General features: G+C 35.5%; 8 protein-coding genes and 5 pseudogenes across 13 annotated transcripts, besides 4 other annotated features; 9 read left to right on the forward strand and 4 right to left on the reverse strand.

Annotated features, from left to right (window-relative positions):
* Window positions 1-7,603: part of a mobile genetic element that runs on past the window's edge.
* Window positions 67-2,082, reverse strand: TVAGG3_0002390 (keratin-associated protein family; the record flags this gene model as incomplete). Its single annotated transcript, XM_001295393.2, has 1 exon — window positions 67-2,082. One exon carries the CDS (start codon window positions 2,080-2,082, stop codon window positions 67-69), a length of 2,016 nt encoding a protein of 671 aa, XP_001295394.2.
* On the reverse strand, window positions 4,121-4,510 carry TVAGG3_0002400 (uncharacterized protein; the record flags this gene model as incomplete). Its single annotated transcript, XM_051219685.1, has 1 exon — window positions 4,121-4,510. The coding sequence occupies one exon, from the start codon at window positions 4,508-4,510 to the stop codon at window positions 4,121-4,123; it is 390 nt and encodes a 129-aa protein (XP_051104671.1).
* Window positions 4,640-4,933, forward strand: TVAGG3_0002410 (annotated as a pseudogene). The gene has a single exon. A coding segment is annotated over exon 1 (294 nt).
* TVAGG3_0002420 lies at window positions 5,780-6,711 on the forward strand (annotated as a pseudogene). The gene has a single exon. A coding segment is annotated over exon 1 (932 nt).
* Window positions 7,435-7,603: a terminal%2Cinverted (terminal inverted repeat of Maverick-1B transposon ID:TVAGG3_0002310).
* TVAGG3_0002430 (uncharacterized protein) lies at window positions 7,604-7,924 on the forward strand (the record flags this gene model as incomplete). Its single annotated transcript, XM_001299017.1, has 1 exon — window positions 7,604-7,924. The coding sequence occupies one exon, from the start codon at window positions 7,604-7,606 to the stop codon at window positions 7,922-7,924; it is 321 nt and encodes a 106-aa protein (XP_001299018.1).
* Window positions 7,925-8,179: 255 nt separating this feature from the next.
* Window positions 8,180-17,583: part of a mobile genetic element that runs on past the window's edge.
* Window positions 9,030-10,624: a mobile genetic element.
* On the reverse strand, window positions 9,683-10,018 carry TVAGG3_0002460 (annotated as a pseudogene). The gene has a single exon. A coding segment is annotated over exon 1 (336 nt).
* Window positions 10,684-11,076, forward strand: TVAGG3_0002470 (phage tail repeat-like family; the record flags this gene model as incomplete). Its single annotated transcript, XM_051219686.1, has 1 exon — window positions 10,684-11,076. One exon carries the CDS (start codon window positions 10,684-10,686, stop codon window positions 11,074-11,076), a length of 393 nt encoding a protein of 130 aa, XP_051104672.1.
* TVAGG3_0002480 lies at window positions 12,048-12,448 on the forward strand (annotated as a pseudogene). Its single transcript has one exon. A coding segment is annotated over exon 1 (401 nt).
* TVAGG3_0002490 (phage tail repeat-like family) lies at window positions 13,011-13,235 on the forward strand (the record flags this gene model as incomplete). Its single annotated transcript, XM_051219687.1, has 1 exon — window positions 13,011-13,235. The coding sequence occupies one exon, from the start codon at window positions 13,011-13,013 to the stop codon at window positions 13,233-13,235; it is 225 nt and encodes a 74-aa protein (XP_051104673.1).
* TVAGG3_0002500 (DNA/RNA polymerases family) lies at window positions 14,564-15,415 on the forward strand (the record flags this gene model as incomplete). Its single annotated transcript, XM_051219688.1, has 1 exon — window positions 14,564-15,415. One exon carries the CDS (start codon window positions 14,564-14,566, stop codon window positions 15,413-15,415), a length of 852 nt encoding a protein of 283 aa, XP_051104674.1.
* TVAGG3_0002510 lies at window positions 15,458-16,043 on the forward strand (annotated as a pseudogene). The gene has a single exon. A coding segment is annotated over exon 1 (586 nt).
* TVAGG3_0002520 (uncharacterized protein) lies at window positions 16,069-16,929 on the forward strand (the record flags this gene model as incomplete). The annotated part of the gene is made up of 1 exon (XM_051219689.1): window positions 16,069-16,929. The coding sequence occupies one exon, from the start codon at window positions 16,069-16,071 to the stop codon at window positions 16,927-16,929; it is 861 nt and encodes a 286-aa protein (XP_051104675.1).
* On the reverse strand, window positions 17,043-17,417 carry TVAGG3_0002530 (uncharacterized protein; the record flags this gene model as incomplete). The annotated part of the gene is made up of 1 exon (XM_051219690.1): window positions 17,043-17,417. One exon carries the CDS (start codon window positions 17,415-17,417, stop codon window positions 17,043-17,045), a length of 375 nt encoding a protein of 124 aa, XP_051104676.1.

The raw sequence follows: 17,583 nt of genomic DNA on the forward strand, positions 1-17,583 counted from the left end.
TATGTAAAGTTAAAGATTTCATTCAAGACGGTAAGCCTTGACACAAAGGTCTGGGCTCAAGCGCGTTCATTCAACGCGGTACCATGCGAATACAGTCATAAATGGTGGCATATAATCTTCACCCGAACCTGTTGGATTTGTTGTGAAAGTGTGTGAATGATTTCCTCCTGGTTCAGTTGGTCGAAAAGTCTTTTTTGCTGAATTGTTATAAGCTGGAGATAAAACGTCATTGCCAGCTTCATACTCTGAGTTGTATAATGGGTGGTCTCTTAATGAGTGGCTATGGTCGCCAGAAAAGTTTGTCGTTCCTGTGTGCTTATGTGGCGGAAGGTTTGCTTCTTTAATTTTCTTTGAACCTCCGGCTTGTTTTGAACTTTTAGTACAATATAAGAATTTGTCTACAATCTGTTCCCACTTACCAAAACCTAAAACTGTTGCTGGATTTGTTGAATTCATTGACGTATAAATAGAGCCTGTAGGATATAATGTTTGAAGTATTTCAGTCTTTAATGTTTGAAGCTCTGTTTTGTCAGCCTTTTTATCTAACATTGCTGGTAGTTCATGTGCTTCAAAGTTTCTGGCATGACTTTCAATGTTCCTGCAACTGTTATCTAAACTGTTTAGTGTATCTTTTACGCTTGTACTTGGATTCTCTAAAGGTGCACTTGAACCAAGGTCAAAGTTCAGTATTATGTCGTCTGCTCTAACAGTAGTGAAGGATTTATGTGTATGGTTCTTGTCAGCCTTTTTATCTAACATTGCTGGTAGTTCATGTGCTTTAAAGTTTCTGGCATGACTTTCAATATTCCTGCAACTGTTATCTAAACTGTTTAGTGTATCTTTTACGCTTGTACTTGGATTCTCTAAAGGTGCACTTGAACCAAGGTCAAAGTTCAATATTACATCGTCTGCTCTAACAGTATTGAAGGATTTATGTGTATGGTTCTTGTCAGCTTTACTATTTAATGTAGCTTGAAGTTCATTTATATCGGAGATATTGTGTTTATGAGATTTCAAAACTTTGTTCATTGCGTCAAGTTCAACTTTGTCAGCTTTACTTTTAATAGCATCTTCAAACGTTATTTTTGCCTTAACCCTCAAAGTAAATTTTGGTTCAACTAATACACCGTTAACAAAGAAACTAGAGGCATAAATTTCATCGTTATAACCAAATGTTTCTTGTGCTTTACCCGTGTCATACTGTACAGTACAGTGTATGTCATAACCTTTAGCACGAATGAATTTATATCTTCTTTCATTAACATCTTCAGTGCTTATTTGTTCATCCTGTGTTAAATATCCATGGTAGTCCGTTATAATCTGTTCGTCTGAACTTATATAATGAACATGGTTTTTATCTGCTTTTTCGGCTAATTTCTCTTCTATCTCATTTATTTCAAGTTCATGCCTACCACCACCTCCTTCAGAAGTATTTTTCTTCAGCTCTTGAAGAACATCCACTTCACCATCTTTGGTGTCAATAATGAGACTTTGAGTTAAAACCTTTCCTGTCTTAATGGATGTTTGTAAAACTTCTTCTTCACCGTGTTCGGGGTCATGGTCGTCATCATATCTTGTGAAATCAGAGATGTTGTCATACATTAAGCATATCTGTCTCAAAAGTTCTGCTATTTGAAACTGGAACGAAAGATATACAGAACTTTCATCATCTCCTAAAGTCAAGTCTGCTTTCTTAAGTATTTCTTGAATGTATGCAATGAGAACAGAGTACCTTGGAAAATATTCGAACAATATTTCATTAGCTGTTGGTTTTGGTGGTTCTTTTGGAGTTTCTGTTGTTTCAGTTCCTTCTGTAGGTTCTGTTGGAGTTTCTGCATCTCTTGACTTCAATGCTCTTGCTCTCAAAGACCTAAATGTTAGAGCACCAGGTTTTACAAAGGACTTTATAAATGCTTTAATAGTTCCTGGTAAGTTATTGTTAGCATTAAGTAAGTTCCTTATGCTTCCATCATGTACGTCCATAGCACTATGTAAAAAATCTATACTTTTCTTGTAGTCAGCAATAGACTGACTGTGATTTTTTAAAGATTTGTCAATACCTTTAAGCCAATCTTCATGCATGTCTGATACTGAGCCAAGAATATCATTTGCTTCCTTTAGTGTATTTTGTGCTTCTCGTAAAGTATCCAATCCCGTACGTGCATTGTTTGCTATACGTCTTACAGTATCTATTTGACTCCTTGTTTCTTGCATCCAACCAGATAAAGTTTTAATAGTATCCGAACCATTTGAAATGAAGTTCAAAGCATTTTTAACGTCATCTAAAGCTTCTTCACCAAGTACTGCCCATATCTTTCCGATTTGGTATTGAAGAACTCCATATGAAGCAGCTGTTAAACCAGTATTTATAAGGTCCCATATCCATGATTTAGCAGTTTTTCCATTTTTTCCATCCTTTCCATCCAAACCGTTTTCGCCTTGAGGTCCTTGTATTCCTTGTATTCCTTGTGGTCCTTGAGGTCCGGTGTCACCCTTCTCTCCTTTCAGTTCATCTTTATGTTCGTTATAATATTCTAATGTCATAAGGTGTACATCATTACTGTTACCAGCAACGCCAAGAATTTGTTTCTCATTCATGACTAAATTCTTTAAGCATTTAATGTTGTCGTCAAATCGAAAGCTCTTTAACAATTCAATGAGAACATTTAATACTTTCACTAATGAGGCATCTACTGTAGAATTTATATATTGTACCGTTCCATCATTTATGATAGGAACTTTACTTATTGTAATGAATGGGTCATAAGTGTTAAAAGTATCGAAATCAATGACTTTTTTAGTTTTTCCATCGTCAATGACTAAATCATTGCCTTCCACTGTTAAAGTTGAGTTTTCGTTTACTAATTCATGTGCTCTTCTTGCTTCATTTGTTTCATACGCATATGCAGCAATAGTCATATTTTAATGAGAATAAAATGTTGTTCTATTTGCAAAGTACAGACCCAAACGAATACGGGACAGTAAAGCTACAAACAAACTTAGGTCTTCAGAATGAAGCGCTTGCTTTCAGAGTTGTTGACTTCAATACTATCGCAACTTTTGTCATAACAGATGAAACAGATTTCATAGAGATTGAAATAGATGACAAAAGAAGTGTTATAACATTTCCTAACAGAGCTGGGTATAGAATAGATAAAATTGCTGGAGTCATAAATACTCTCATAAATGAAGAAACTATTGACAACATAGATGTCGAACTCTCTTCTGAGGGAACATTGAAGTTCAGTAGCAAGAAAGAGTTTAAGATACCAAGAATGAGTCATAGAGTACAACTTCTTTTGGGTGCATACCATATGACATTTCCTTTGAAAAGTGTTGACAAAACGATTGAGATGAAATCTGTTCCATATGTATGTTATGGCAATTGTTTGTACATTGAGTCAAAAATAGCTAATGTCACAGGCATTTCAGGAGTTAATAGTAAAGGTTCAGTAGAATATAAATCCTTCTGTTATGCAGTCAATTCAATGTTCATTCCAAACGTTCCTGTCATAGCAACTCATTTAGGTAAATGGGTTCGCATTAGTCCTCATAATTTGAAAGACATGCAATTCAGACTTGTTGACTTTCAAGGAGAGCCTGTAGAACTGAAGGCACCAGTGCGAATGACTGTTGAAGTTGACTTTTTAGAAAATATTAAATGCAACAGCTTACAAGAGAACTCAGAGCTAAAAATATAAAGTATGAATGTTATGTATTAGGTCATGAACTTTGGTTGTTGCTGTTTGATGAAACAAATGAATTAGTTATGTCAGTCAAGAGAACAGAAAAATATTGTGTTAGTGAAAACTGCACCAAGTCAATAAGATTAGGTTTGCATTATGAAGATGAGTTCGATACTGTTGAAGAAGTTTTGGACAGATATTACAAATTGCTTTAATTTACTAAAACATATTTCAAACAAAGTTTATATTCTGTTGAAAGTTTTGTATATTCATTCGAATATTTATACTTAAACTCAACTCCTGTAGTTCCTGGTGTTTCAATGATGCGGATGTTACCTATTTTCATGAATAGTGGAGTTTGACCACAGCATTCGATTTCAGGGTCGAGATAGTCAATGACACATTGTTTCCCTGTTATTCGTGATATAACATTTTCAATCCTCCTTTGTTAGAATTATTTGGTTCTTACTAATAAGATTTGTCAAAAGCTTCTTATCGTCTTTGAGTAAAATTGTTTGGTATAACTGAAGAAGGTAATGGTCTACGTTATCTGAAGGATTTGTTTGAACATTTGTGTAAGGGTTGTCGTTGGCTTCTCTTGAAAGAATTTGGTCCAGTGGTGGATACTCTAACTTAACATCTGATGTAGCGTTAGCGTTTGAAGCTGAGTTTAAATTCACCGACTTAAGTTCTGGTTCTTTTTCTTTCAAACACTCTGAACTATAGTTCTTTATGACAATATTGTTTGTCGTTCGTGAGTCAACATTTGATGTTGGTTCAATTGGAACATTAACGGCACCAGCTAAGATGGACTTACTTCTCATTTCATATAGAATAAAAACCTTTTATATGTATGAAATGAACAATATACTCGACAAGGGTTTGAATGTAAAGCTAACGAATGAAAATATTGTTGAATTCACTGAACAGGTGCTGTGTATAAAGATGTAGAACTACTGAACAAAAGAGCTAAGGGAAGAAGCAGGAACATGAACAAAGGGTGGAAGCCTATAAAAATTTATGTCAATGATGGCTCAGGAGGTTCAAACATAAAGTATGCAGAAAGTTATAGAGTTTATGCTCTCAAAGGTGAAAAGCCTTCATTTAAGAACAGCTATTCTAACGCATATCCTCAAAAGCTAACGGATGGGGAAGTGGATGATATGAATGACAGCAAAAATATTAACAGAAATGGCGACAGAGATGCATGGAATTTGTTTACCATCAGTCAATTGAAGGTTAAACTTTAAAACAATGTTGGTCGTTCCCATGGAATATTTTTGACTTTAATGGTATTAGTCATGATATGAATCTCAAGGTATGAACGAGGAGAGATGAGAGACTTATATGCTTCCCAAATTTCTTCAAAAGGTAATGTTATACCTGACTGTTTCCAAATGAGTTCAATATCATAACGTGAGAAACCTTGAAAGATAACGAAGTCAGTTATGAGACGTTTTATGTTTAAAGCTAAAAACCTCCATGTTTGCATAAGTATTGCTACAGTTAAATGGTAATGTCTGACTTTAGTAATGATGTTAGCTAATGGTGAGTCAGGCTTTGACACTAAACCTTTTCCGGCGAAGTCGTCACAAACGAGCAGAGTGTTTGAAGGATATTTTTTGAAGGGGTATTTTGAAAGTTTTGACAGAATGTAGTTTGTAAGTCGTTTCATATCGTAAACTCCTGAGTATTGACGTAAGTGGTGTTTGTCAATAATTCTTTCCATCTCCTCAGAAGTCTTTTGCATTCCTGACTGTATAAATTCAACGATGGCATAATATTTCTCTTACGTCGAATGTAACGTTGAAGAAATTCAATGAGTTCACTGTCTGGAACTTTAACGACAGAGGCTTGAACTTTTGACATAAATGTTTTCGCTGTTGAGTCCATAGAGTCTGAAGTTGCTGATATAATGATTTGGTCATAATATGAGTCATTTCCTAAACGTTCTGTTTATGAGTATATGACGAATGAGGTTAAATGTCTTACCTGAACCCATCTTTCCACAATAGAAATACACACCATTTGAACAGAACTCATAATCCTTGCTGAAAGGAAGAATAAGAGAAGTTGAGTTTTCTGTTTCATTCATGTCTTCATCTACGTCATGTATTAAATGCTTCATTTTATCTCCATTAAAAATGCAAGTCAGAAATATTCAGAACATAGCACCGAGTCTAACTGACAAGAGTATAAAGATATACTATGAACACGTTATGATGAAACCTACCAAAATTCAAGAAAGTCAGTATACTTATGAATATCCAAGACACTGGGTAGAGTATGTAGGAGGTGAGAAAGCTATTGAAATCAGACAGGTTCGAAGTATTCCAGCAGGAAGAACAATATTATTGAAGAACTTTAATGTTTTGAGGTATAATGATGAAACAAAGAAGCAAGATAGTTTTCCTGTTGCTGTGTATGTGAACCTAGACACAGGAGATGACATGAAAGTTTTTAACACAAAGCTTCAAACGGTAGTGAGAGAACAACTACTGCGGAAGGACATCCATTACCTTCAGAAGTTACCATAGCATATAATTTTGAAACAAACTCAATAGATTTTAAAGTCGTCTCTGCAAAGAAGTCAGGTTTTACATTTAATGAAGCAGATGTATATTCGAATGAAAACTTCAAAGCTATTGCATGGTTAGATAATGACGATTGCTTTAAGAAAATCTTTAAATTCAGTGACTCAAAGATGTCAATAGATGACCTTCGTGGAATGTTACCATCGACGTTTACAGTTGAAGGTTCAGCAGGATTGCTTACAAGATTGTCAATTGGTGGCGTTTGGTCTCGTGAGAACATTGTTATAAAATCCAGTATAAGTGAATTTGCTGAAGAATCTATATTATGTCTTTCAAACTACATGTATTCGCCGCCAAAGCATTATAGTATAACAAACTTTGTCAGTAAGTTTAACATAAGACTTGTCGAACCTTCTTCAATGAAAGATGTTGTGCTACCTAAAGATGGAAAGGATGGACTCATTATTGAGATGATTTTAATAGCATATTAAATGAGCTTGTTCTTGAAGGTCATTCATGATGAAATAACTGTTGTAGAAGATGTTAGCAATTGTTCAGACATTTTGAAGCGTATAGATGATATAAGAAATAAGTTAGATAGACCGCAAAGCGGTGAGGGCGAAGCCCGTGAGAACGCTTATGTTTCATTGACTTTCTCCAGTAACGAGAACTTTTATGAGATAATATTGAAGAGAGATGATTTTAATATGGGTAAATGGTAGCTTGGGCAGCTTTAGGCGCAATGGGAACAAAAGCATTAGCATTTGGAGCAAAAGCACTTGGAGCTTATGACGCAGTAAATAAAATGAGTGGAGGAAGGTTTCGAAGACATTAGATGCAAATAAAGGAAGATTGGAGGCTGGGTTGCAAAGAAGTTAAGATTAAATAAAATAGGGCTCATAAATAAAGCATCCAATTTGGTTGCGACTGAGTCAGAAAATGCTTTAGGAAAGGATGATGAGTTTGCAAAACACGCAAAAGACTTTAATGACCAGATGAAAGGTGAAACAATGCATTTAAATAGATTCGATGGAACTAAAGAAAATGTTTCTTCTCCACCAGGTTTTCCATACGGACCTTATGGAATGTATGGAAACCCTTACGAAACGACCATTTGACCCATTGACTGGTGGAAGTAACTGGTATCATTACGGCCGAAGAAGAAAGACAGTCAAGTTGGAGACAGACGTGAAGAAAGCAACTAAAAAGAAACCAAGGAAGAGAGTTATAAAGCAATGAATTCAACAGGGTGAAAAAACAGGTGAAAAAACAGGTGAGATCTCACCACTTCACCTAAATTTATTTTTGGGCTATGTTTTCATATGTGTGAGGGTGGTGATATCATTAATTTTTAAGTTTATTTTTTATTTTATTTTTATATAAATGACGAAAACTATTGAGATAACAAACTACAACGGTCATGAGTTCAAGAACTTGTTCTTCGTTCCTCGTGAAAATACATTCTATCAGATACGAGGGAGAAAGGGTAAAGTTAGTTTGAGCGTTTATGACTACAAGCATAATGGAAAGTTTATACAAGCATATGATACAAACGGTAAGCGTGTTTCATTAGCTTTGTCAAAACTTACAGGTATAAACTATGACAGTGATTTTGACCTATATGAAGAAGAAAGTGAGTCAGAAGATTATGAGCTGTTATATGAAGCACAGCAATGGGAGGAGTTGCAATACTTTTGTAAGTGAGAACGTTTATTTTTTTACATTAGTGAGGTGAAGTGGTTTGTGAAAACGTTAGTGAGGTGAAGTGGTTGGTGGCTTTGTAAATATTTAAGGTTAAGTTAGTGTTGTCGTTTGTGTTGTAAAATATACGTTAACGGTTTCGTAAAGTGTCAAATTCACATATAATGGGTACAGAGGCGCGCAGTGCCTCCGTACCCTTGATATGTATACTAACTAATGTCAAGTGAAGTGACAAGAGCTGAAAACGAATATTCTAAAAAGACTCATATACATTATATTAATCAAATACCAAGTCTTAAGGAAACATTAGAGACAAAAGCAGATAAGACTCATACACATTCTATATCTGATATTACAAACTTACAACTAACTTTAAACAGGAAAAGTGACGTTGGACATACACATACCATTGCAAATATCACAAACTTACAACTAACTTTAAACAGGAAAAGTGACGTTGGACATACACATACATCTTCTGAAATAACAGACTTAAACGTTAGCCTTGAAAATAAAGCAGATAAAACATATGTCAATGAAATATACCAAAGTTTGATAGGAACAAAAAATATTGAAACTATTGTTGGTGACTTTTCTGTCAATGAAGAAAATAAATATTTTAGATGGCAGGTACAGTCCAAAAAATGGTACACGGCATAAACTCATTCCGAAAATAACAATGAAATGTATGTAAGCTATAAAAAGAATGATGGTACACAAGTTAAAGTTCCATTAGACAACAACTGCTACTTAAACTTATATGGAGACGAACAAAAGAAATATTTAAGAGTTTATGAAATGGTGGATATGATATTACCTGACCCAGCTCCGGCACCACATTATTATGACTATGGAGATGACGACAGAACACCACATGTAGATGAACAAAAGCTAACATTATATTTAGATTATTATAGATATAAAAGATATAATGCAATAGAAAAACGAGAATAGTATATTATTATACAGATGACAGAAATAAATATTATAGTCAAGACTTTACCTACCCTGAAAACATAAGATTATATTATAAAAAATATTCTGACACAAACCAGAAGAAACCTGAAATAGTTGCACTATATTTTAAGTTCAAAAGAGACAATCCTATTATAGATCCAAGGTGATCTGATTTTTGCATCCCTGGGATGGACGATACACCCAAAGTGTCACCTTTTTGGGATAACATGAATTTTAAATATCATGAGAGTTCTGCAAACCATATGCACAATATCTATTCAGCCTGACTTCTTGTATATATGAGTTAGACTTCTTAAATATTGTGCTTGGGGCGATATAAGCATTTCCGAGATTACCATCGTGCTCTATAGTATGCTACTTCTCCCTGGTTCTAGCTCAGTTCCAAGGATATTGGCGTTCAAGGATTTGGCAAGGTCCTTCCGAAGTCTCTCATTCGATGAGAGATTTCGGAAGAATCTTGCCTTAAAGTACTCCAACTCTTGTTCTTTTGTTCCTAAATAGTGAGAAAAGTTATTTGACTACTTAAGGTAGAGATTATCCGAGGTCCCTCATTTGATGAGAGGCTCGGATAATCTCTGCCTTAAAATTGTACACTTGTAGTCCATGAGAGTGTAAGTATACATTGATATGACAGCTTTCTTCTGAAGTCTTAGATTTGATGAGAACCTCAGAAGAAAACTGTCCTATTTATAGTAAAAGGAGTTTCAGGAGCTCCAAAGCTCCCTTTCGTAAGGATTAGGAGCTTTGGAGCTCCTGGTTCGGAGATGTGTTTCGCATCTTTCATCAGAAAAGGACATTTACCATCTGGGACTCTGTTGATGGAGACTCAGGAGCTCCAAAGCTCCCTTTAGTAAGGATTAGAAGCTTTGAAGCTCCTGGTTCGTAGACGTGTTTCGCATCTTTCATCAGAAGAGGCCCAAATGGTAAATAGCCTCTGCTGATGAGCTTCAGGAGCTCCAAGGCTCCCTCTCGTGACGATTAGGAGCTTTGTAGCTCCTGAAGGTAAGGTAGGATTGCTCTGATCTCTAATCAGTAGATGCCATGCCTCATTATGAACTCTACTGACAAGAGATCAAGAGCTCCAAGGACTCCCTTTTTAGTTAGTGGCGTTCTCACCATTTAGTAGGATTGCTGATCCTACTAATGAAGTGATCACTTAGTATACGTTTTGAATAAATTGAATTTTTTTTTAGAATTTAGTATTTTTTATAGACATCACATGTATATTATAAATACATAAATATATTCTTTAATTCAAAAAATTCAATTCGGTTTTGGGATGGGTATCCCAGCCCCAAGTATTCAATTTTATTCAATTTTTTAAGAATTTTGGGTTGGGATGCCCAGACCAAAACAAGCTTTATATTTTGATGTGTAGATACGTATGTGTGCATCATTGTTGTGTTATATATTATGTTTTTAATGAAAAAAAATCTGATTCAAAAAAAATTATCACTAATTAGTTGATAATATAAAGAAAAAATAGATAAATTGTATGTTTTGAGAGTATTTATCCACATTCACTCATATGAATTTCATTAAATAGTGTCTTTTTACTCCCAAATTTATTTTGAATTATTGAAATCAAAGAAAAAAATCAGAAAAATTTCTCGAAATTTTTATTTTCAAAAAAAATTTGGATTTTATATTGAAAACTGACACTGGGAGGACGATAGGGCTGGGATTGGAGATACCCCGCTCACTTGGGAAAAATACGGATCTATAATCCTATAATATCTCATATGTTTGATTTAATGAACCCAGTAGGTTCTATTTATACATCTATGGATGCAAGAGGTCCTCAAGTAATGTTTGGTGTTGGTGCATGGGAACAAATAGTCGACAGGTTTTTGTATTGTGCAAACTCTTCAAAGGAAACAGGTGGAAGTAAAACGATTTCAGGTGAAAATTTACCTGCACACAGTCATTACATAGATTTAAGTACATCTCAAGCAGGTTGGCATAAGCATAGATATTGGAATTGGTCAGGAATGACAAAAGGTAAAGGATATGATGTTAAAGACGACGTTAAGTTTGCTATAAATTGTTACTGGGATGACACGCAGGGAGAAGGAAACCATACACATTTCGTTTCAGGATATACGCAAACAACGGGACAAAGTAAAGAATACATGCCACCTTACATGACAGTTTACGCATGGTATAGAATTGCTTAGTCGTCATTTTCAACTTCTTTAGCATATTCGTCAGGAGTTGTCTTATATTTGTTAGGAACTGTCTTTGAAAGTATACCACCTTGAACTTTGACAAGTTTGAAACGAGGTCTGACAATAGTAGTTTTATCTTCTGCTTGCAGTGTGTACATTTTGCCATGTTTGCCTAAAACTTCATAATATTCTCTTGTATACTTTCTTCTATTTTTACGAACACGAATGTGAGTACCTGTCGAGTTCCCATTGTTGTCATAGTCAATAGTATTTTCATATGGGTCGCGTTTAGGTATTTCTGTTTTTACTTTGTCACCTTTCTGAAGTTTGAAGCCCGGCATTCTTTCTTGTTTGTCTCTTTTGACTAAATTATTAAATATATAGTCTTTCTCTAAGTCAGGGTTGTTTTTCATTTCTTCGGGGAGTGGTTTCCCAAACCTTTTTGTTTACGGTTATTGTAAATATTTAAAACTTGTCTCATCTTTGCCTGGGAGAAGTATCTATACTTGTCGTCATATGACATTTCATTTGCTTCACCACCTTGTGGTTGGTTTAAGTCTCTTAACATTTTTATACAACCGTCAATGACACCAAGAGCAGAATGGTTTTGGTCGACAATGAAATATTGGTTTACATTTTTGAACGCAGATAGTTTTTAATATCATCTGATTTGAAAGAACTTTCACAGTCAGATGTCAGTTTTGTTGGATGGTATTTGTCAACGAATATTGTCAAAGCTGCTAAGATATCTAAAATAGCTTTGGACTGTAATGGTATGGCTTCACAGTATCTTGTGTTTTGACCAACAAATATTAACCAGTATGGTGGTCCATCTTCTCTATACCTCGGAATGTTTTCCAAGATATCCATAAACCAAGCATTTGGTGTTGAACTAAAGATTTTTATCATGAGTGCTTTCTTTGTCGCTTTAGAAACATAGGGGTCCTTGTTCGGATTCGTCATTTTTGACCCTATAAGAAATGGGTTTATTTGGCGCATTAGCAGGAGTTGCATCCAGATTTTTGCCCGCAGTGGGAACAATAGCCAGAGGTGTATTTGGAGTTGGAAGGAAGATTTTGAGTACATTAGGTATACTTAAAGAGAAAGCACAACCTATTATACAAACTGTACAGAAAGGTTGGGATGTAGCACGAGATGCAACAAATCTTATTCCAAATCCTGAAACAAGAGGAAAAGTTCAAGGATGGATGGACAATGTAGGAAGACAAGCAGGAAACTATTATAACAAGCAAATGACTACTATAACCAAGCAGGACACTATATGGACCAAGGTGAAAGATTCTTTAACAGAGGATATAACCATGCACAACAATGGGTAAGCAATAACCAACCGCAACCACCTCAAACGTGGGGAATGTAAAGTTTTTTATTGAGATGAAATGAACAATGCAGCATTGAGACAAATGAGTTCAAGATGGATTTGTCGGCTTCCAGCATTTAAAACCGATACCATATAGTCAGGCTCAGCATGTGAAAGTGAATGATATTATTAAAGGAACCATCCACCTCCACAACAACAACCAGTTGAAAACAAACCAAACTAAAATTTTTTACTGAGATGAAATGACCGAAGAAGTTGAAACGGTAGATTTGACACCACAAACAAAAAGTTCAGAACCATTGTCAAAACCTGTCAAAGAACTTACAGATGAAGAGAAAAATTCAATAATAGAAAGTGCCAGGTCTGGAAATACAAACCCTAACTATAAAGTCACTTTTCATAGATATGGAACGGCTAGTATCTCAAAAAAGAAACAGACTCTCACAAATAAATATTGAAGTCTGAAGGAGCTTTCGAGACAACAGATGGAAAAGTTTACTTCACTGACCAACAGTTCATTATAAAACATCTCATTGACTTAGAGTCGAAATATTCTAAACTTTACAACAAACACAAAAAGTTGAAAGGAAAACAAAAACAAATGGCATATGATATTTATGAAGATGTTGACGACACAACTGTTCCTGCAAGTGAAGTAAAGTCAGAGGAACCGAAAAGTGACGAAAAACCGATAGAAGAAGAAAAACCAAAAACTGAAGATAAACCAAAACCAAAGTTTAGTTTCCAAACTAAACCAAGTCAACCTTCATTAGCTGGTATGGGTTGGCGTCAAAGACTTATGGCAGCAGGCGGTTATGTAAAGTAAAGAAAAAATATTTTTTATTTTTATAAAATGCCCCCATATAGAATGGACAGAAAGTCTGCTAGAATAAAAGCAGAGTTACAAAGAATGGTTGGAGAGTTTCGAAGAATTTTAAATATAGGAAGGGAAGACCCATAAAAGTCTATGACAAATTGTCTGGTCTTCGCTACGAAATGGATTTGGAAACAGCACGTGCAAATTATCCAAACAGACTAGAGAGGTTAGAAGAAGAACGTCTTATGGACATGCCTTTCGATGTTAGTGAACCTCAAGTTGAAGGACACGACGGCTTTGCCAGATTCTACTGGAAACATGACGAACAATTGCATCCTTTGAGAAGGAAAAAAAGGAAAAGGTGAAGACGCACATGCTCCCATGGAAAGAACAAGATATGCATATGAAAAGTATCGTGAAGTTAGAAGTCAAATTACATCTGGCCGAACCTTTACAGTAAACTTTGACGAAGGAAAGAACAAAGAAGGCTTCATGGGAGTACTTGCTGCAATTCAAGACGGAAATAAGAAAGGACACAATCTCAGATGACCATAACAGATTTGGATGGTCACATTTACTATGCACATGGCAATGAACAAACAGCCGCAAAACTTCTTGACGCTTTCAAGACTACAAAGAGAGAACAAATGGTTGACTCCGACTCAGACATTTTGAATGCAATTGAAGGAATTGCAAGTGTCAAGTTCGAATGGTACCAACCTAACCCTCAAGCAGTCAGATAACATGCTGGATATTTCCCCTTCATAAATAAGTCTGACATTGACTTGACAAGGTATGGAATTTACAATTCAATTGAAACAATTGTCAATGAACCTTGTATTCTCACATGTCTCAGGAACTCTGGTCTTGTTACAGATGAGAAGATGAAGTATCTTGAGTCATGTGTGAAGACAAGGTACATTCTCAGAGGTCAATTGGCAAAAATTGCACCGTTGGCAAATGTCAATATCCGAGTCAACATACCTACAGCTAAAGGTTCTTCACATGACGACTATGTTGTTGACAAAGACTTACCATGGTTAAAGATTGTAATTGTCCACAATCACTTCATGTTGAACGAAAGTCTTACAAACCCATTCTTTGGTAAAAGTAAGTGCAACATTGTCAGAGCTGTAAACATTCTTTTCGAGAAAGGTTTGTTGGAACCAATTCCAGATGACAAGCTGACAGAAACTTTTGTACCAAAAGACGAAACAAACTTTTCATTGTTAGCAAGACCAAAAGTTGTTCCAGACAAAGTTCTAGTACAAAAGAAGTACACAGTTCCACAAGGGGTTGGTATGTTCGGATACCAACCTGAACCAGAAGAACTTCCAATGAGGTTGCAAGAACTTCAAGATGCTATAAACAAACTTCCATTGAGACATCCAATTGACGTCAAATTGTATTGGAGAGCATCTGAGTTAGGTCAGAAGGTTTTATATGAAACAGGTTGCTTCGACGATGTTTATGAGATAACAGGAGAAGTTTCTCAGAAGATAAGAGACTCACTTGAATTTCCACAAACTGGACCAATTGGTTGCGGCAAGTTCGACTCAGATGAAAAGATATACTATGTCGACCTTAACGCTGCATACATGAGGTTTGTCCAATATATTCCGACTGGAATTCCAAACGAAGATGGTGAGTTCCCGGGAAGGAACTATACAGTTGGAAAAGTCATACAACAACTGTATGATATTAGGAAAGCTTCAAACCCCAAACTTGGAATGACACTCAAATTGCTTATGAATTCGACATGGGGATATTCCATTAAGAAACCTCAAGAGATGAAGAGTAAACATTATGAGAAGGTCGACAACTTTGTTGAAAGGTTTTCTCCTTTTGTTTTGAAGTACGAATTCACTCAAGGTCAAAGTGGCTTAGTAACCACATTAAAACCTATTGTCGAACATTGGTCTTACCCTCAGTTCGCAAAGGCAGTCCTTGACAACTACAACAAATTCTTCTCCGAAGTCAAATCCAAAGTGAAGGTTTACTATGAGAACATTGACGCACTCATGACGAACGAAGAAGGATACAACAAACTCATTGAAATGGGAATGGTCGGTGAAAAGATGGGCTGTTTTAAGCTAGATAAGGTATTTTCCGAAGTTCATGTCCTCTCCAAGCGTAAGTACTGGGGTGTTAAAGAAGATGGTGAAATAGTTAAACATTGCATGAAGTAAAAACGTTTTTCAAAAAAAGTGACATTTTTTATTTTATTTGAAATGTACGCTGAGTTTGTTGGAGAAGACCGTTGGGAAACTTGTTTGTTAGATGAGAAATATGAAATTCACTGTTGTGAGTCATTTGAAGTCAGAAACAAAAAGACAAAAAGAGTTTTAAGCGAATGGGAGCGAAATGACGGATATGCTATTATGAAGATGGGTGGAAAACACTATCTTAAACATGTTGTCATTGCAACTCATTTTATACTGAATCCTAACAATTTACCTTTTGTAGACCATATAAACCATATAAGAAACGACAATAGACTTGAAAACTTACGTTGGGTCACTCGTTCTGAAAAACAATAAGAACAAAGGCAAATTTGGAGATATTGTATTCGAATTTGTCGACGAACTAGAAGATGAAACAATTGAAATTACAGACTATGGCAAGCATACGTTTGAGTTTTACTACTATAGCGAAGAACAAGACTCTTTCTACTTTTATACCGGCGTAAACTATAGGAAATTACAAGTATATTTTACTAAGGCAGGCTATGCTTATGTAAACACTAGAGATACAGATGGAAAATACGTTCAAATACTTTTTAACAAATTCAAGAAGCTATATGGCATACCATTTTAAAACAATATATTTTTACATATATTAAATGCTTCAGGTTGAAAAACAAAGAACAAAAGTAGCAGATACAAAACCGTTAGACTATATCTTTACAAATGCTGGTAGGACTATTTCAGATGAAGAAATTTCATCCCGAGCATACAGGTTTGACTATCCAATTCGTTGGCTTCAAAGTCCTTCAGATGCAAAGGCAATAGGATTTAGAAGAGTTTTGTTTTCAAATAGAACTAACGCATTTATGTTCGCAGTATATTTTCATGGGCAGTATGAAGGTCCTGATGGTCTAATAGACAAATTTGACGAAATGAGAATCTTTACAGTTCGTTCAGACGAAAGTCTTGAGAAAACTCTAGATGACTTTCAAACTCAAATGAACAAATATTATTGGGAATTTCAAGAAAAATACGACTCTTTACTAAATGGAACATACTATCTGAAACTAGAATATGACAAGATGAACTCCACCGTTTCATTTCAAAAGATTGAAATTAACCCTCCAAGAGATACAGAGTTTTTATTTTGGGAAGTAGACAAACGTTCTTGGGCACAATTTCTTCGGTTACTAAACCAGAACGAACCATTACCACCAGATGGTCCATTTAAATTTATACTTCCACCAGCAGATTTGATGGTTTATAGAAACGTGTTTGACCCTCAAAATGTTATGTGTCATGCAAGTTTCAGTTCAAGCAACAATAGTTTTCTATGTATTGGTAAGGACCTTTATGACTTTGCTTCTAAATTCTACGAACCACCTAGTAACAGTTTCTCTGACTTTCAAGTTTGGTTCACAACAAATGGTGTGCAACATATTATTCCATTGTACTATGACTTTTATCTCGAATTGTCTTTCATATATAACTACGGAAAAGTGCTGAAAAAGTATTGAATGTGAAGATATTAGAAAATAACATTTTTTCTAACATCGTAGAAAACTCATGAAAACAATTTATTTTTGACACTTTCACAAAAAACATAAAAAAGTGAGTTAAACGTTAAGGTTTACTGAATTGGTTGGATGTCGCCTTCTGAGGTTATGTAGAACGGCTGACCCGAGAAGTGAAGGAGAGACTGAATTGCCAATTTCATATGGGGTAGGGGGTTCACCTTGTTTGGTATTTTTATCCAAGGACGTTTGTTTAGGAACTTAACAAGAGCTTCTCTTTTGGCGTCCTTTATGCCATCGTAGGCTGTCCCATCTGGTATTTGAATTGGAATTCCAGTCGAAGTCTCGAGCTGAAGTGTAGACCTTCCAGAAATAGTGGTGAACTTGACCTTGGGCTTCATTACCTTGCGCAAGTAGTCTTTTACGCAGTCGTTAAGTTCAATGAGGTAAATTGCCTCGTCAAGTCTTTCTTGCATTCCAAGTTCTTCCATCCGACAGGAAAATATTTTCCCGACAAAGGGAAAAATTTTTCCCGACAACAGGAAGAACTCTTCCAGTTGTCCGTCCGTAAACCATTCAAATTTTCGAAAATTGAGAACTTTTTGGTCGAACTTCAGAAAAAGTTCTTCCTTCCGACAGAAAAAGTTCTTCCTTCCG

The sequence above is a fragment of the Trichomonas vaginalis genome, chromosome IV (genome assembly GCF_026262505.1).
Source record: "Trichomonas vaginalis G3 chromosome IV, whole genome shotgun sequence".
NCBI lineage: Eukaryota > Parabasalia > Trichomonadida > Trichomonadidae > Trichomonas > Trichomonas vaginalis.